General features: G+C 31.3%; 1 protein-coding gene across 1 annotated transcript; it reads right to left on the bottom strand.

Moving 5' to 3' along the window:
• Positions 1-943: 943 nt before the first annotated feature.
• On the bottom strand, positions 944-15,533 carry LOC126733914 (thioredoxin domain-containing protein 5 homolog). The gene is made up of 7 exons (XM_050437380.1): positions 15,180-15,533; positions 9,635-9,881; positions 9,441-9,578; positions 9,145-9,300; positions 4,547-4,718; positions 4,321-4,496; positions 944-1,624 (listed from the first exon to the last, which is right to left on the bottom strand). The coding sequence occupies exons 1-7, from the start codon at positions 15,332-15,334 to the stop codon at positions 1,499-1,501; spliced, it is 1,170 nt and encodes a 389-aa protein (XP_050293337.1). The 5' UTR covers positions 15,335-15,533; the 3' UTR covers positions 944-1,498.
• Positions 15,534-17,852: the final 2,319 nt, after the last annotated feature.

Here is a 17,852-nt window from a genome sequence, read left to right as displayed (position 1 = left end):
AAGATACTGAGTGTACATTTGGAATATTGGCCAACAAACGGAGAATATTTCACCGGGCTTTTGATGTTGATATTGACTTAGACGAAACAATAATTAAGGCTTGTTGTATTTTGCATAACTTTGTAAGAACACGGGATGGAACACGTGGCCAGTTTAATGTATATGAAATCGATATTATACCTGCGGGTAACTTATTGCATTTTGTACAGCCAGATTCAAACCATAGAGGAAACTTTAGAGCAGTATCTTCTAGAGATAATAATTTTGTCGTTATTTTACAGAAAAGATATTGAAAATGTATATTTACCTTAAATGTACACTTGAATAAAATAATAAACAAAATCTTACCAATTTCTTTCTTTTCTTCTACAGTTGCATGTTCACCAGCAAAAATATTTGTAATGTCTTCCCAGTTTTCTTTCCGTTTAATTCTATCACTATATTCAGATGTAGTCATGTCCTATAATGCGGGACGCGTTTCAATTTCCGAAATCAATTTGTCCACGTCAAATTTATCCACCTCCATATTTAAAAAAGCAGCAATTCCAGAAAAGAACAGAACGCCAAACAACTGTGTCTGTCTGTTCAGCTTTAAAACAAAGTAATAATAAGCCGACTCTCTAAGCAAACACCGCCTCGGCACAACAATTTAACGAAGCGCCGAGTCGACTTCAATTGACGTGTCGACATAAACCGTAGTGTGTGTCTTAAGAGTATTAAAAGCATTGATGAATATTGTCGATTCGGTGAAAACCGCTGTCTTGTCTTCGCCCTTAAAGTTTGGCGGTTTTTACAGTAGACACCTTGTATTATATTGCTATGTTCCCATATAGATTGAAATTTGGCTGTTTTTATGTTGTATTAGCTATTGTTTTATGCATATATATTATGTAAGCTTTGTAAATGAGGATTTTATAGGATTAAGGTGAAACTAAAACACAGATTACTCCACAATAGGATATGACTTTATTTGGATGAAATGCTAACCAAATTATCACAACACCTGCATACCTTGTATGTAATATATTAGACACCAGTACTACACTATTTTATGAAATAGATAAAATTCTTATCTTTTTTAGCGGAAAAATTTAAACTACAAGTTTTAAACCAAAATAGAAGTAATTCAAGGGTTGCACGCATGTTCTCCACAAACTTATTAATTCAGTCTTACTCTGGTTCAATTTGAAACATACAAAAAGGAACAAAAACGCTAATTAAAATAATTTTTAAACATATTAAGAAGTATAATAAAATCCCAACATTGTATCATCAGAAAGTCGATAGTAAGGTAAACGCAGCAAAATTTAAAATTCATAAAATTAAAATAACTAAACATAATAACCCCGTACTTTCTACAATTTACGCCGAGACCTAACGACTTTAAACAATAATATTTCGCTAAAGTTCTGCGTTGTTGACTAGTTTTCAGGGGTTCGGTTAAGTCCACCGTCCTTAATAATGGTCGGCGCTTTATCTCGAGCCACTTATCCCGATTTCAAAGCTCATCGTGGGCCAAATGCTGGTTGACAAAGTCAGCGAGATCATCTAGTCCACGATTACCGTTGTATTCGGAAATTTTCTGGCCGTCCTTATACAGATACAAGGTTGGAAAACCATTTATCTGAAATGGAAAATTGGCTTTGCTAAACTCGTTTTTACGTTGTACAATGAATAAATTATTTAATTATTTTAAATCAAATTAGATCAGATCAGAAATAAGCTACCTAAAAAATAATACCTTTCAAATTCAAATATATTGCTTAAAATTATACAGTATTGTTACAAAGTTAGTGTTTGTGCCCTAAGTCACAAGTGACTTGTCGGGACAAAATATTTCAGAATACAATAATAATCTAACAATAAATTTGAGAGCTTATTATAAAAACCCAGTTAAATTAACTTACATTAAACTTTTAAAAGTAATATTTAAATTAATTAATTCTTCTATTCAATCAATAAATAATATTTGCAAATATACTAGTAATTATAACATTTGCTTACGTTAGAAAAGGTAGCATAACATTTTCATAGTTACACCTTATCCATTCAGTTATGATTAAACAGTTTTCTTCTTATAGCCTGATAATCGTGTGGTATAAGATTAAAGATTCTTGGCCTCACATCATAAGAAATATGATGCTGACAAATTGTAAAATCCACCTTGGTCAAAAAAAAAATGTTCTCTCGTGACATCTAGTAGTATTAAGGCGTTGGGGTAGAATCTTATAAAAGTTCTTATTCTTCATAAAGTTAAGGATGCTCTTCAGGTAAAGTTGTCTTGCAGTGAGAGCACCAATTTCCAAAAACAAATTAACTGTTGGGTATCATTTTGGTTTTTTATTTATTATTTTTAGTATATATTTTTGAGTGATTACCGGGTTTGATTGATGAACATTGTGCTGCACGCACTACCCCAAATTTTTATACCATAATTTAGAATGTATTCAGCCAGAGTAATTAAGAAATTCTTGTGGTTGATAAAACTTATAAATTGTTTTCCTTATCTTTTTAGTTATATGACCAAGGTGCATATTGTATCTTAAATTTCTATCAATATAAACGCCGAGGTATTTTGTGTACAAAACTGAAGAAATTTTAGAATCACAAGTACAATTTTCCATCTGATTTGCAAAACAAGAATAAGTATGTATTGATAGTTCCAAAGGTTTTTCTTGTTGATTACTATTATAAATCGAGCAATTTAAAGTATGTTTTATTACTATTTAGAGATAGAAGATCAGTCCAAAGTTTAATTAATGTGATATATTTTTCAGCTTTGGTATTTCTGACCATGATTTTGCTTTTACTAGAATTACAGTATCATCAGCTTAAAAAATAATAGAACAATTTATTTTAGGTAAGGTTGTTTATATAGATCAAAAATAAAAGTGACCCCAGGACTGTACCCTGTGGCACACCACATTCGACTGCTCACTTCTCTGCACGTGGTAATATTCTATTCTTGTAATTATAAAAGGTAAGTCCAGCCAATCACTTCTGACCAACAGCGCCAATATGGCTACTTTTTGGAACTAGTTATCGTTCATTTCTGGGTACGCTCGCTTAATTTACAAATCAGTACACATCTCGTGAGAGTCATTGCCAATATACTTACAAAAAACTAATTATGAACTAGAACCAATAATATACATATACAGAGAAGGAAAATCAAGTTTACTTTCTCAACATGTGTTAATATTCTTTTTGAGGCTATGGACGAAAAAAAGTTCTGTGCGTCTGTTTTCTAAGATTTTTCATATATTTGATGTTTTAGCCCCATTATCACTGTAAGCCTCTGTTTAATGGCGAAGGGATATCGACTTTGACTTCAATTTTTATCTTAATGACTGCAAATATGGTTTACAAAAAATACAAAGGATGATACAAGGATGATACAATGATGGTAACGAGATTCGGAAACAATAATTTGGGATTACCCATTCCAAAAACTTCCTTGACTAAAAGTTCAAATATATGATAATTATGAGGGAATAAAAATATTTAACCATCTGCCTCTGGAAATTAAAAATTTAGATAGTGGGACACTTTTTAATAAACAGGTCAAGAAAGTATTGTTAACCAAGGCCTTTTATTCGAAGAGTTTTATCATGAAGCATTGTAAATTGCAAGTATTTTTAACCCTCTTGTAAACTTATAATTGCTGTTCTTGTTTGTTTGCTTTTATTATTATTTTGTCATACATGAAAATTACCAATTAATGTTTTTTGTACTTTTACCTCACAATTTTTTCTTTTTTAATACAGCTTTGTAAATAGCATTGTTAGCCCCTCATACAATAACGCATAACTGAATTGATAAAAACATTTATTATATTGCTTGTCAGATAATTAACTTTTGTATGAATACCTTCAACTTGATAGATGGAGTGCCAAGTACAATTGAAATAGAAGCTCAAGATCAACCTAAAACAGAGCTAAGATAATCAGATCGAGACCTAAACGTATATTGACTTACGTATATTAACATTGTAAAGTTTTTGCAATCCTTGTGTTATGTAACCGAATATCATTAGGTGTAAACTCGTTCCTTAATATAACTCAAATTATCTTTCTGAAGAGGTTCCGGTTGTTTATTTGATATTATCGAGACGTTACCATTTTCTTTATTTTTTTGTTAGAATATTGTTTTTGTTTGTAACTTTTTTCATATATACTAATTGCTACTTTCTAGAGATTCAACTCGATTTTTTAATTTTTCATTTTATTGGGCATCTTTGGCCTGAATCCAACATCATTTGTGAAACCATAATCTAAGGCCAGGAAAACTATTGATGTTTTTTTAGTTTATTTAACTTACCTCTTGCTCGTTACAAAACTCCCGATTATCAGGCACGGTACAATCAACTTTCGCAATTTTGATACCACTGGTACTTTGAAAGTGTTTTCCTAACAACTCCCAGGTTGGTACGAGTCTTTTGCAATGTCCACACCACGGCGAAAAGAAATCCACAAAAGTAATTCCAGATTTAATATCTTAAATAAATCATTAATAAATAATAAATAACATATTGGTTTTTTATTACCTTCTCTAAAGGACTGAGCAGTTATTTCAATAACTGGTTCCTCTGCTTCCTTTTCACCTCCATTCTTCTGTTCTTCAACAGGTTGATAGGCAACGGGTTCAGCTGTTTTCGATTTATTCTCGACATATTTCTTGAAACCATCCAATGTTCTTTCTCCTGGATATTTTTCTATCTGGATAATTGTGCAAAAAAAGTACAATGGTTTACTATTTGAAAGCGCCGGGCCATTAAATTAAGGGATTTTAGACCGAATTCATTTCAAACTTGGTTGCTATAAAGCCAACGTTTTGACACTCATTTCTGTCGTTGAAAGATCAACAATTTTATTGAGTGAGTGAAAAATAATCATACATTATTTTAACTGTTACAGAATTTTTACACAATTTCTTTAAAATTTATATGTTGCACACTAATTTGTTCCATCTTCAGAGCAGGAACTTCTAGTTAGGCAGAAATGTACGTAAGTTATCTGTTTTTTTTTTTTAACTGACCTGGCTCTGAAGATGGAACAAATTAGTGTGCAACAAATAAATTTTAAAGAAATTATGTAAAAATTCTGTAACAGTTAAAATAATGTATGATTATTGTTCACTCACTCAATAAAATTGTTGATCTTTCAACTTTGACAGTTTAAATATCGATTTTCTTAAAGTTATTCTTTTATTAATAATGAATCCAGACTAATCTGACTGGATAGATAGACATATATTTCGTGCCAAAAAAAATCAAAACATTTACACGAGTCAAAAAAATAATACAATATTAATATAAAACTTACAAACTAGATGACAAAAGAGAATAGGTAAGAATAGGTTTAGGAATCCTTCCGACAATGGAGAATTAAAATGTGTGGGTAAAAAACTGGCCATACACAATATATATAGAATAAAATGAATTTTGTTGTAAAATTTGTTGGATTTTGCATTTAGAATGTTTTAGCCTGAGTGACTTAATTTCGTCAGGTAGTCTGTTGTAAAACCTCGGACAATAATAATTGAGAGAAATCCTGCTTCTGCATATTGTTGTGTAGTTAATAACTATATCTACATTGGTTCATGTGCGATACTCATGAAGTTTATTTTGCAAAGTGTAACTGTCTAGGTTTTCCTTTATTTTAACTTAACAGACATCTAAGTATGTATCCCAAGGCAGTGTCAAAATTCCGAAGTCTATAGGCAAGACCCGCAAGAACTCTGACAGCCCTAAGTTGTATAGAAAATAAGGTGTCCATGTGTCGTAAATGGCCCCATGCCAGAACAGAGTAGCACATTCTACTCTGAAACAAGCTATGATAAGCCATCAGAAGCACTCTCCGGTCTACGACTCCAGAGAGGCCGCAGAGAGCAAATACTGTGCTTGAAAGTTTACCCGACATAATTCTAATACGTTCTTTTCAAGTTAATAGGGTATCATGGCTTACACCCAAGAATTTTACAAAATCTATATCATTTTGACATTCCCTCCTAGAAAACAGAAACTTTGGTCTTTTGAATATTAAGAGAGCCAGATACCAATCGAAAATTCCCGATTGCGTCTCCTCAAGTCTATCTATAGTTTTTGTCTGTCACAAAAGCAGTTGTATCATCAGCATACAAGACAAAAGACAGACCCCAAAAATAAACACTCACCAATCAATTTTCAATGATTGTGGGAAAATCCCTTCCAATACAAATTAAATAATTTTGTTAAAGGTCTTATTAAATAGTAAATCTTTAACTCTCTTAAGCATAAAAACATTCATGCCATAAATATCACAGCTTCCTGAGTTTTTTAATCCCATTATGGCATCACAAACTTGTAATGAAATCAGAAAGGCTTAAATTGGATGAAGATTCATTCCCGAACACCCCCATATAGCTGTTTACTATTTCCCATATGGCTTTAGGTTTATTTATATTTATTATTGGCCTGTCTTTTGGCTACTTCTATTTTATTTTGATTTAGAAATCTGTATTTATGAAAACTATCTCTATTTTTATCTGTTAATTGTTGCATATAAAATGATCTAATAAAATTAAGCTTCTCCCTCAAGCATTTTAGTTCTGGATTAAACCATTTAATATTTGACTTCAAATATCTAACACTTGTTTTAAAAGGAAAAGAGATATCCACTTCGTTTTTCAGTAAATTTATAAAATATTGCTATCGTGCATCAATATTTAAAGAATTATCATACAGAAACTCATAGTTTTATCTCTCAGTAAAAGAAAAAATGTCAAACAGTCCTACTTCTGTAATCGTATAATTCCGAGATTATCATGATCAGAAAGAGAGTTAGCAATTACTTCTGTAGTCTACTCATTCTTTAAAATATTGTCTATTGTGTTATTTTTTGTAATTGTTGGTGTAAAGCCAAATAAATGCATTAAATTATAGAAATCAATTAAAGTTCTATCATTCGAGAAAAAACTCACATTAAAATCTCCTAACACATATGTTAGTACTATGTAGTGAGCTAAAAAGGCTTCAGTCTCACCAATTTTTTGCCTCATGCATTGTACATTAATATGAGATATAGATAAAATTGAGGAACTAACTGGTGAGTGTGATGTGATGTTGGACGAAAATTGTCCGTAGGATTTTCTTCTGGTTCTGTTAGTAGCTGGGTTTGTTTTAAAAGGCCTGATAATTGTATATTGTAAATGCTGATATTTCAGTTGACTGTATCTCAAGCTTCTCAACATATTGAAAGTGTACTTTCCTTTCTATAGGATGAAGTTTCAGCTGGTCTACGGTTGTTTCAGCTCTGAGTCTCGATACAAACATACATCTATGGCTTTCAACTGCCGATATCCCAATAACACTTTTATTTGCTCCCAAGGTTGATTTATTTTTGGAAATTGGAGCATAGTCAACAGACCTTACAGATTATTACTATTACTCCCGAATCACTTCTTTGTTTAGTTTTGTCATTTTCTCTGGCAGTCTGATTATTTGGAGGTACATCCAAGTTTATATAAGTCTGCAATTTTTGACTGTTACTGTCTCCGCTAATGCACTGTTAACCAGATTTTATTTTTATTTTCTCAACTATTTCTGATTCATTTGTCATTTGATGAAATTGTTGGCCCTCTCCTAGAAAAAAACTTATCTTTTTCAGCCATTGCTGCATTTGCAGCTAATGGATTGGGTTCACTACACTGCAGTTTTGGTGCCATCTTCAATTTTCGAGTTCACTACCTTTTGTACTTGATGCGATAAATTGTTTACTTGATGAATTCACGTTTTAATAGGTTTCTCAAGATCGTTTAGTTGACTTTCTAATAAAAGCTTATCATTATTGCAGTTGTCACGAAAGTATTTTAGCCTACGATTCGTTTTTAATTCCATAACCTTCCATTCTGATGCAGTCAAATTTATACCATCCACACAAGGTTTGCTCTCACAGCCATCGCATGGCCAGAGCTGACTTTGGGTGGTTCCCACATCACATGTTTGACACTTGCTCATGTTTTTGAGATGTTATGTTTCTTAGAGAAAGCCCCACCAAAATTTAAAAAAAAATGTTAGTGAAAAGCAGATATTAATAAATCTCTTCTTATAGAATTACCCACTGATGGAATCCTATTGTTTCACCATTATGGTAGATAGTACAATAAATATATTTGAACAATGGATTTTGGTATTTCTATTAATACAAATACCAAATCTGATTGACGAAGATTCTAATTACCATATGCTATGTCAGATAAGATTACTGCTAAAAAAATGTGCACTGTGATACAAACTACCATCTCAAAATTGCAAGAGCGAAAAATAACGCGTGTTGTTGACAATATGTTGTTTTATGTAATGGTATACTATACATTTACTATACTGGTCTCTATTAAGTTATTCATATTGTGTTATATTAAAATTCAATTTTAGACCCAGAGGATTCCAGGCATATAATTAAATAGTGTATTATTTATGGTAATATGTATACATATAAAATATTACACTTGAGTGACACTTATAATATTTAAATATATTTATTATATTAATTGTTTTAATCTCGAATATTTTGAAGTTTACTGTAAGCAAATCAGAATCTTTCTGATTTAATATAACAAAAATAAAAAGATGCTGAATACAGGGTTGTGTATAGCATAAAATAGCCTTATGATGATGTTTTGGAACAGCTTAAAATTTTTTTAAAAGGTATGTAATATCAAAACAGGGTATTTTGCTGATGAGAGGATAAAATAAATATTTAATATATAAATATAGTAAATAATGCGATAGTATTGAAAATATTGACAAAGGAAGAAAAGAAGAGTTAAATATAATTTACACAACTTATATAAAAAAATAAACTGGAATGGTGGAAACTTTACACAAATATGACGGATCTGATGACATTTCTAAAAATCACACAATAAAATTGGTATAAAAAATAAAAAAATATTTATAATATAAAAAATATTTATAAGCAAACTAACATTTGATTTAAAACAATGAGAGTTAATTATGTAAATTAATTATGTTTTAATAGGTCTCAAAAACTGTCAACACTTGCCATTTACCTGTAAAAGAGCCATTCTGAAATATCTGGCCAACCCTTTATAAACAGTTAAAATCTTCAATATTAAAATACATATTTTTTTAGCACTAATTACCTTTTGGCCATTTTCAAACCACAACAGTGTAGGATATCCTTTGATTTCATATTTTGTACAGATTTTCCTATGCTCTGTACAATCAATTTTTCCAATAGTTACTGCCTCATTGAACTCATATGCCTGGGCTAAAAGCATCCAAATAGGTGCTAATCTCTATGGCAAAAATAAATGAAACTTTGGTATCTAAAGATATACACTAGTACAAAAATAACTTTTGACCCGAAAAACAAGTATAATTTTAACATCAGAATAATTACTGCGTTCACATACTTTCATTAATTAATTATACTTACTTGACAGTGACCACACCATGGAGCATAAAATTTAATAAATGATTTTCCTTTGCTGATAACTGCATCAAAATTTTGCTCATCTAACTCTGTGAGTGGACTGGTTTTTTTCATGACCGCCTCTGGTGGATTCTCATCACTCTAATACAATTTATAATAAATAAACGGTAAACAAATACATTTTTTAACCATGTTACCTCTCTTAGCTGCTCATTAATAAAGTTGGTTAAAGTAGGTAGATCTCTTGTTCCTTTAAACTTAATTCCATCTTTTTCTCCTGACTTAAAGAATTTTAATGTTGGATAGCCTGTTATATCTTGGTCAGAACATATTTTTGCATCTGTAGTACAATCTACTTTGGCAATTCTAATGTTGCTATCATCCTCATTTAACATTTCAGCTAGCTGCTCCCATGTTGGTGCTAGTCTTTGACAGTGACCACACCTAACAAGTTATAACATTTAGTTAGAGAATATGTAATTAAGGAAATAAATAGTTTTCTTTTAACCAACCAATGTACTTATGGTAATATGTTTGGTCTAATCAGACCTGTAACAGAAAAACCTCATTTTTCTCCCCAAATTAATAAACTTAGAATAAACATTTACTAGATGTTTAACACAACATTTACAATATAAACATTTAATATCTAGCAAAAAACTAACAGTTATTAATAAACTGGATGGATAGTGACATCTACAAATTGCATCTAGAGGAGATTAAAATCTCCCCTGTTTTGTAAATTTTAATGTAAGTATTTTGTTCATTCTTTGCTACAACTAGTCATATAAATTGCTGTAAGTTCTTTCCTGTAATTTGCTGTGGTTTCATTGAGGAATAGATTTGGTTTTTTTTTTAAATAATTTTAGGCACCTTTGGAAGTGAATGTTTGTTGGCCAAAAAATAATTGGCAAAAGCAGATTTGGAAATAGTTATGTTGGTATGAAAGTATTTAAAACACATTTGTGTTCTTTGATTCTTTGTTAACTTTTTGAGCCTAACTGACCCATATAGACTGCTGGATACTCAGGACCCATATAGACTACTTTTAGTAGTCTAAGATTTAAAATACAGATCACTATCAAATCGATAATATTATAATATATTAAAAAATTCAAGCTTAATTATATTTAAAAAAACAAGAAATGTTAGAGTAGACATGAAAGTTTACTAAATCTTATATCCACCATTATTTTGGGTATTATCTTCTTTAGATGTTTATAAAAAACATTTCCTCTACTTTTTTCTTAAATAAGTAAAATGAATTTTAGACTTTGGGATAAATCTAGAATGACTGGAGCCATTTTTCAATCTCTGAATTTTTGAAAATGGATCCATTAGCTCAATACATCTCAGATTTGATCCTTATCATCATATTATGTATTTCCAAATGTGTTAAAATATTGAAAATTTAACAGAGATATTTACCTAATTAAAGTGCTTATTATTATTATTATATAAAAAAGTGGCTGCTAATTAACATATTTTTTATTCCTATTGCTTAAGGTGGGGCTGCAAAATTGATATTTCAGAAACACCATAAAGACTGTTCTTTACAGTTTTTTACTTTAAGTTTTTTAGAATAATGGTGGGATTTTTCTATTGAATAATTTGTTTAAAGGTTTACAAAGTATTGCTGGTGTATTTTCTTCTAGTCTTAATATTTTATATTAATTAGTATTGGAGCTTTATTTCAATTTTAAATTTTATGTTCACTTATTATGAATATAGTTCTTTGACTGATTCTTCTTGTTTCTCAATAATATACTTAGACAAATTTTTTAATTGACTATCTTAGATTATAAACATGATAGATAGATGACTTTTCCTTGAGTTTTTGATGAGTATTCATTTTATCTTTATTATTCTTTTAAACTATTATTAAAGTTAATTATATTGTTAAAAACAAATTAGTAACTTCGGTGTCAGTGTACTTCAAATTAAGCCTAGGAAAAGAAGATATTTAGATGAAATTACTATTCATAATTGTTCACTGAATTTAAATTCGCCATCGGTTTATAATATGGTGGCACCAAAACCCAATTTTTAATAGAATCGTAACTGTACAGCTGGTTATTTTAGATGCCTTTATATTGTTCTAGCAAAAAAAAATGCTTAAATTTCTTCTATATAGAGTTTGACTTAATAAATAATTATTCCCTAATGAAATAAATAAAAATATATTGGATTTTAAAAATATTATATTTATCCATAATCTAGTAGAATGAACAGTTTTAATATAACCAAACAAACTCAAAAATTATACTCATTACAATGTGATGAGAAGTCGTGACAATTTTTCAAGACTAACTAAAATATAGTGATGGTAAAAATATTAAAAAGGTGGTTCAAAAGGAATTAGGAAATAATTATTTTTTTAAGTTGCAAAAGATATGCTGTCAATGGTGATAAAGTTCTGATCTTGACTTTACTGTCTACAAATGTGCTGCCCTGCTTAACGAAAGTGCCGTATGTGCAAAAATTAGCAAAATTAGTTTTTTTGGTCTTTGGATTCTATGTGCAATTAGGTATCTTATTGCTAAGTAAAAATGCAGTATATTCCATAAGAAATTTAAAAAAACGTCAATTTTATTTGCAGCATATACACAATTTACCGTACATACTAAATAAAAGCGCAGTATCGGTCATGTACTAAACTAAACCGCAGTAAATGATATGCATATATTACTCTTATTAAGCAAGTATCTGTTACTGCTACCTTGCGTAGTAAAACTCCTTCAATTTAATTGAGCGCGTCAACAAATAATATTATGGTTACAATAATAAAATAAATTTACGTTTTTATGCTGGACCGTCTGGAATGTCTGTTTTGCGCGAAATTAGACAATGGCGACGCACACTGACAACCTTTGGCTAAACATAAACAACACGTGGAGATTTTAATTCGTTGCATTATAAGTTGGCTTGGAAGTTTGTTTTTTTAATTTAGGTATTAGTGACAAAATACGCCGGTTTTGACAATGTCAAAGCGTAGTGATAAAATAATGGCACTTGTGAAGGCACAATCTAAACCAATACATCGGTTATGTATGTGTAATAAAGAAAATGTTGCGCCAAATAATTTTTTATCTACATTGGTTTCTTGTGATAATAGAAATAGTGATAATAGAATAGAACAAGATATTTTGCAGGACTTACTCAGGAGACGAGAGAAAATCCACGATGTGGTAAGTTTACTTATTTTAAGATCTGCATTACCTAGAAAATCAACTTGAAGTTCAGTTGAGTGCTGATCAGGGTGGAATCATAGTTTCAGCAGAGACAACCTTGGAGAAGGGAATGCAAACGAGTTGAGTGATGATCACCCTAAAATCCCAGTTTTCACAGAAAACGTCGTAGAAGAAGAACATGCATTGGAACCGGCTAACTTATATATTAAAGAGGAAAACTTGAGAAAGAGAAAAAAATATGACCTGACGAAACACGTAAACGTATAAAATTAAACCAGATAAGAGAAGACCATAGACCGTTGCCGTCGTGCGATCGTGATAAATGCAGAAAAAAATGCAATATTAAAATCTCAGAAGTTTGACGTTCTGAAATCAATCAGCAGTTTTGGAATTTGTCTTAGTTAGAACGGCGAACATTTATTTTTAATACCTGCAAACGCTTGGCAGTGAAAAGGCGACCCAAGTCTGCAGGAAGTGAGAAAAAACAAAATACTTTTAAGTATTATTTCCCCGACGAAAAATTATTAACTGAGGCAGTTACTCATGAAGTCTGTAAGGTATTTTTCCTTACCACATTAGGTTATAAGAAAACTAATGATCGGGTGATAACAGAAGTTTTATCAAAAACAGAAAAAGGAAATCTTCAACCAAATCGAGACCAGCGCGGGAAACACAACAAACACAATAAATTTGAACACAAAGACTTACTTTAACAGCACATTGAATCGTTTAACCCCACAATCTCTCATTATCGCCGCGAGCACGCGCCGCACACTAGATACTTACCCAGTGATGTGAACATCTCCCTAATGTTTGACGATTTTAAAAAGAAATACCCCAGTTTTAAATTGTCGTATGAATTGTATCGCCGAAAAGTGAAGAACTTACGTATATCATTTGCATCTCTAGTTCACGAAGAATGCGAAGGTTGTGAAGAATTTCAATTGCATGGCCATTTGAAGGACAATCTACAACCTGATTGTGAGCAATGTGAAATCTGGAAAAAACATATAGATAAAGCCAGTGCAGCTCGAAATCTGTATCGACAACATGCTGAACAGACGTTTGAAGATGGTATAGTTTGTTGCTCAGCAGACCTCCAGAAAGTTATCATGCTGCCACGAATTGACTGTTTTAAAAAAGTTATCTTTACAAAAAGAATAGTCGCATATCACGAAAGTTTTGTTCCAGTTGGCAAGAAATCAAACAAAAAGCCATATGCCTGCATATGGCATGAGGGCATCACTGGGCGAAATAAAGAGGATATTGTCAGTACTTTTTATGCATTCTTTGTGAAATACAGAGATTCACCACAGATTATCTTATGGCTGGACAACTCCTTCAGCCAAAATAAAAATTGGAGTTTTCTAGCCTTTTTGATATATATTGTGAATCCGGATGAAATGGCCATTAATGAAATAAACATACACTACTTTGTCCCGGGCCATACATTTAGGTCAGCTGATAGCTTCCACCTGATGGTGGAAGCTGCCTTAAAGAAGCAGAAAAAGACCTATGATTTTAAAGATTTTTCAGATGCTACTGTTCAAAGTGAGAATAAGTCAAAATGAGAATAATCAAAAGTGGAGGTAAAAGAAATCCAGTACTCGGATTTTTTTGTTTGGAAAGACTTTAAGTCACAACAAAAAATACAAAAGGCAGAAAACAGATTATATCTAGCAGACATTGTTAATATAAAAGCTATAAGGGGAAGTTATGAATTAAAATGTAAATCTGATTTAACAAAACATTAGAATTGTTATGTAAAAAAATATGAAAAAAAAATGGAATGCCTGCACCCTCTCCTTTAAAAGCACCATGTGAAGTGTCATTTGAAAAACGAGAAAGTATTCTCAAAAATTTAAGTTCTGTTCTTCCAAAAAAAAAGAAAATTTTGGGAAGAATTGGCAATAAACACTCCTCCGTAGTGGACAATACTTTCAGGCAAGGTTAAGTTTTTATTTTGTTTAGATTTTTTTGTTTTTGTTAAAAATAATTTAAGATACTTTTAAGATAAGATCTGCAAAAAGAATTTCAATTAGTTTTTTAATGCATTACTAGGCATATATGCAGTAAGTCTAGCTTTACTTAATAAAAAAGCCATATGTGCGTGCATAAACGGCATTTTTGCTTAGTAATGTTAATGCCTTATTTGATGTATATACATTTATTAGTAGAAATAATTATTTTATATTAAAACTGATTATTGGAAAGTATTCACAATAAAAAATTTGCATATAAAACATGTGTTTCATTTCCTAATTGTGAGCAGGGTTTTTGGTAACCATCAAATGAAAAAAGGCTCGATATCTCAAAATGGCAATTTTGCACTTAAGTCACTTTCATTTAGCACGGCAGTGTGTAAATGTTCAATTTTTCTAGTCCCCACTATATCCTAATCCGAAGGAGTTACTACAGTGCTAAGATTATCAGTCTAGATTGGTTGCTTCCCTGTCAGCCTCTTTACAATTACAAGGTACTTATTAACCTTTGTTCCATTACATTATTAACAATGCTGATAATACTTATCTTATATGCTGATTTTACTTACCATGGTGCATAGAACATAATGAAATGGTGCTTCTGAGTTAGTTGATCGTCAAAATCGTTAATAGTATACTTATGGGTACGGATTCCTTCTTCGTGAGCATACATTTGGGGCCACCATACAGAGAAAATCAAAAAAACATTAGCTAGCAAATACATTTTTTACCAAGACGTTAGACGTTCTTCGGTGATATTGTAGTTTTGTCTCTAGGATTTGGTTAAGTCTAAAATATCAATTTGATTAATTTCATTCATAAAGTTAAAACAAAGCTTTTCTTTGTATGAAATAGAGTTTTTTGTTCTAAAATCGAATCACCGGGACTGATTTCCCTTTCCCCTATTCAAACTTATCTGAAATGACAATTGACAATTTGGGTTAATGACATTATGACATATTTGACCTGTCTGTGTAGCTAGCGTCTGATCGATATCCAGCAACCAAATCGAGAACGCAGTACATGTCGGCTGCCAGCGAACTATTTATAGTCCGCGCTCCCTGTTATTTAGATTCAGAATCAGATTCATATTTTTAGATCAACATTTTTATATATAAATCAGAATATTTATTCTCATAAATACATGGTATTTGTTGATAAAGCTTTTTATAATATAAAATAGGAACATAAATCGACATATACACGTTCGGCGCTTGAAAAATTTCGAATATGATTTTTGCGTAATGTGTAAGAAGGAGACGGAGTAGGGCCAGAACAAACTTGGCTCCACCCTGGGCGGCTATCGCGTCGTCGTTGCGCTTATCAGTCCGGTTGCAATTCCTCGCATACCCATGTACGTGTTAGCCGATCATGTTTACAATTTATTTCAACCTTTGGTACGAAGACGGACACAGTAATAAAATAAAAATGGTTTCCATTGTTGATCAAAAGATTAATATCATTAAATGGTATTGTCATGCGGATAGTGCAGAAGAAGTTATCGGCCGTTTTATATTAGCATATCCTGATGAGCAAGTCCCTACTGCTAAAACAATTTTTAATATCTGGCATAAGTTTGAGCAGTCGGAATGTGTAAATCGGTGTGCAAAATGTTCTAGTGGCGATCAGGAACCTCGTCGAACACCTGACGCTAGGATTGAAAAGGAGGTCAATGTGTGTGCTTATGTGGAAGTAAGTGAACCTTGTTTTCCCAAATTTCTGAAGAACTTGATATTCCAAGTCCTACAGTTCGTGATATTTTGAAAAGAAATAAGTACAAATCCGATAAAATTAAAAACACTCAAGAAATTTTTCCAGATGATCAAATAAAACGCTTGGAGTTTTGTGAAATCTAGAGAAAAAAATGATCAAAATGACGACTTCACAAGTAATATTTTATTTACAGACGTGTCATCTTTTTCTCTTCTAGGTCGACATAATTCTTCAGTCGTGAGATATTGGTCTCGGGAAAACCTACATTTGAGTTTCAACAAGACGGATGTCCCGGTCACAACGCTAGACACTTTTCCTGAATGGCTTATTTCCACAAGAGGTACCGTACCATGGCCTCCGCGATCTCCAGATTTGACGCCTTGCAACTACTTCTTATGGGGCTATTTGACGAAAATTCTTTACCAACACCGACATGAAAGAACCGTTAATTTGGACGAATTGCGACTTGTTAATTATTAATATTTCTAGGTCCATTACACCTGAAATGTTAGTCAATGTACGTAGAGAATTTTACGACAGGTTGGGATACTGTGAAGCCCAACAAGGAGGTGTATTTGAACACCTTATTAAATAATCCATTTAATAAGAATTATTATTTTGTTTAAGAGTTATTTTTTATATTATTTTAGAATATTATATTTAGTTTTCACCAAAGGCTTTTAAGATTTAAGTATATTAAAGTTGTTTTTTTGACTTGCGACTATGAGCACGTCAAAAAACAACATACATTTTTATCTTTCGTGTGCGCGTGAAATTCTAATACTTGATTCGAGGCTGACCTACCCATCTCCAAGCGCTTGCTAAACATCACTTACCGAAATTAAATTCACAATTCACATTGGGAGCGGTACGGAGAATCGGCGTCGCTATCGGTGGGAGGTTACCGATGCAGTCGTTCTCTGTCTACTCTCTATCTATTAGGTCTAATACATTAAAACTCAATCCGTAAGATTCAACTCGCCAAACGTGTATACTAGCGCATGATTAAAAAAAGCAATAGTGGGTTCAACATGAACAAATAAATAACGTTAAATTTATAAAAGTATTTAGTATCCTCAGTGTAATTTTAGGATCCAGTATACTTAAGATGTAGTGTTTTTTATAAGATTTTTAGTTTTTAGTATAATTACTATTAATATTTATTTAATATTTATTATAATATTAATAGAAATTAATAATTATTACATTCAGGATGCAAAGTGTGTTTTTTTATAAGTAAAACTTGTGTCTTTTACACGCATGAGATATATACAGCTAGATGCTTTTTAATGTAGAAGTTTATTTAAAAAAATATACTTCCACTTTTCTGACTACATAATTACTTTTTATCAAAAGATGTTGGTACTAAATATAGAGATAGGGTTTTCATGAGTAAGCTATTATAATAATATATCATAATATGTATAAATAAAAAAAAACAATAATAAAGGACATTGAATGTGGCATCCCCGTTAATACTAACCACCTAATAAAATTAAATCTCAATACCCAAAAAAAGGAAATATATA

This window comes from Anthonomus grandis, chromosome 3, assembly GCF_022605725.1.
Source record: "Anthonomus grandis grandis chromosome 3, icAntGran1.3, whole genome shotgun sequence".
NCBI classification, from domain to species: Eukaryota; Metazoa; Arthropoda; class Insecta; order Coleoptera; family Curculionidae; genus Anthonomus; species Anthonomus grandis.
The sequence above is the reverse complement of the archived record's forward strand: the minus strand, read 5'-3'. Positions and strand labels throughout refer to the sequence as shown.

What these genes read in the sequence shown, in the direction of transcription:
- LOC126733914 (XM_050437380.1), bottom strand. Translation starts at nt 15,334, where the DNA reads ATGTATTTGCTAGCTAATGTTTTTTTGATTTTCTCTGTATGGTGGCCC. An exon ending in TGCTCAGTCCTTTAGAGAAG is followed by an intron (nt 4,497 to 4,546) that starts GTAATAAAAAAC and finishes GATTTATTTAAG; the next exon opens with ATATTAAATCTGGAATTACT. An exon ending in AGTTTTGTAACGAGCAAGAG is followed by an intron (nt 1,625 to 4,320) that starts GTAAGTTAAATA and finishes TTTCCATTTCAG; the next exon opens with ATAAATGGTTTTCCAACCTT.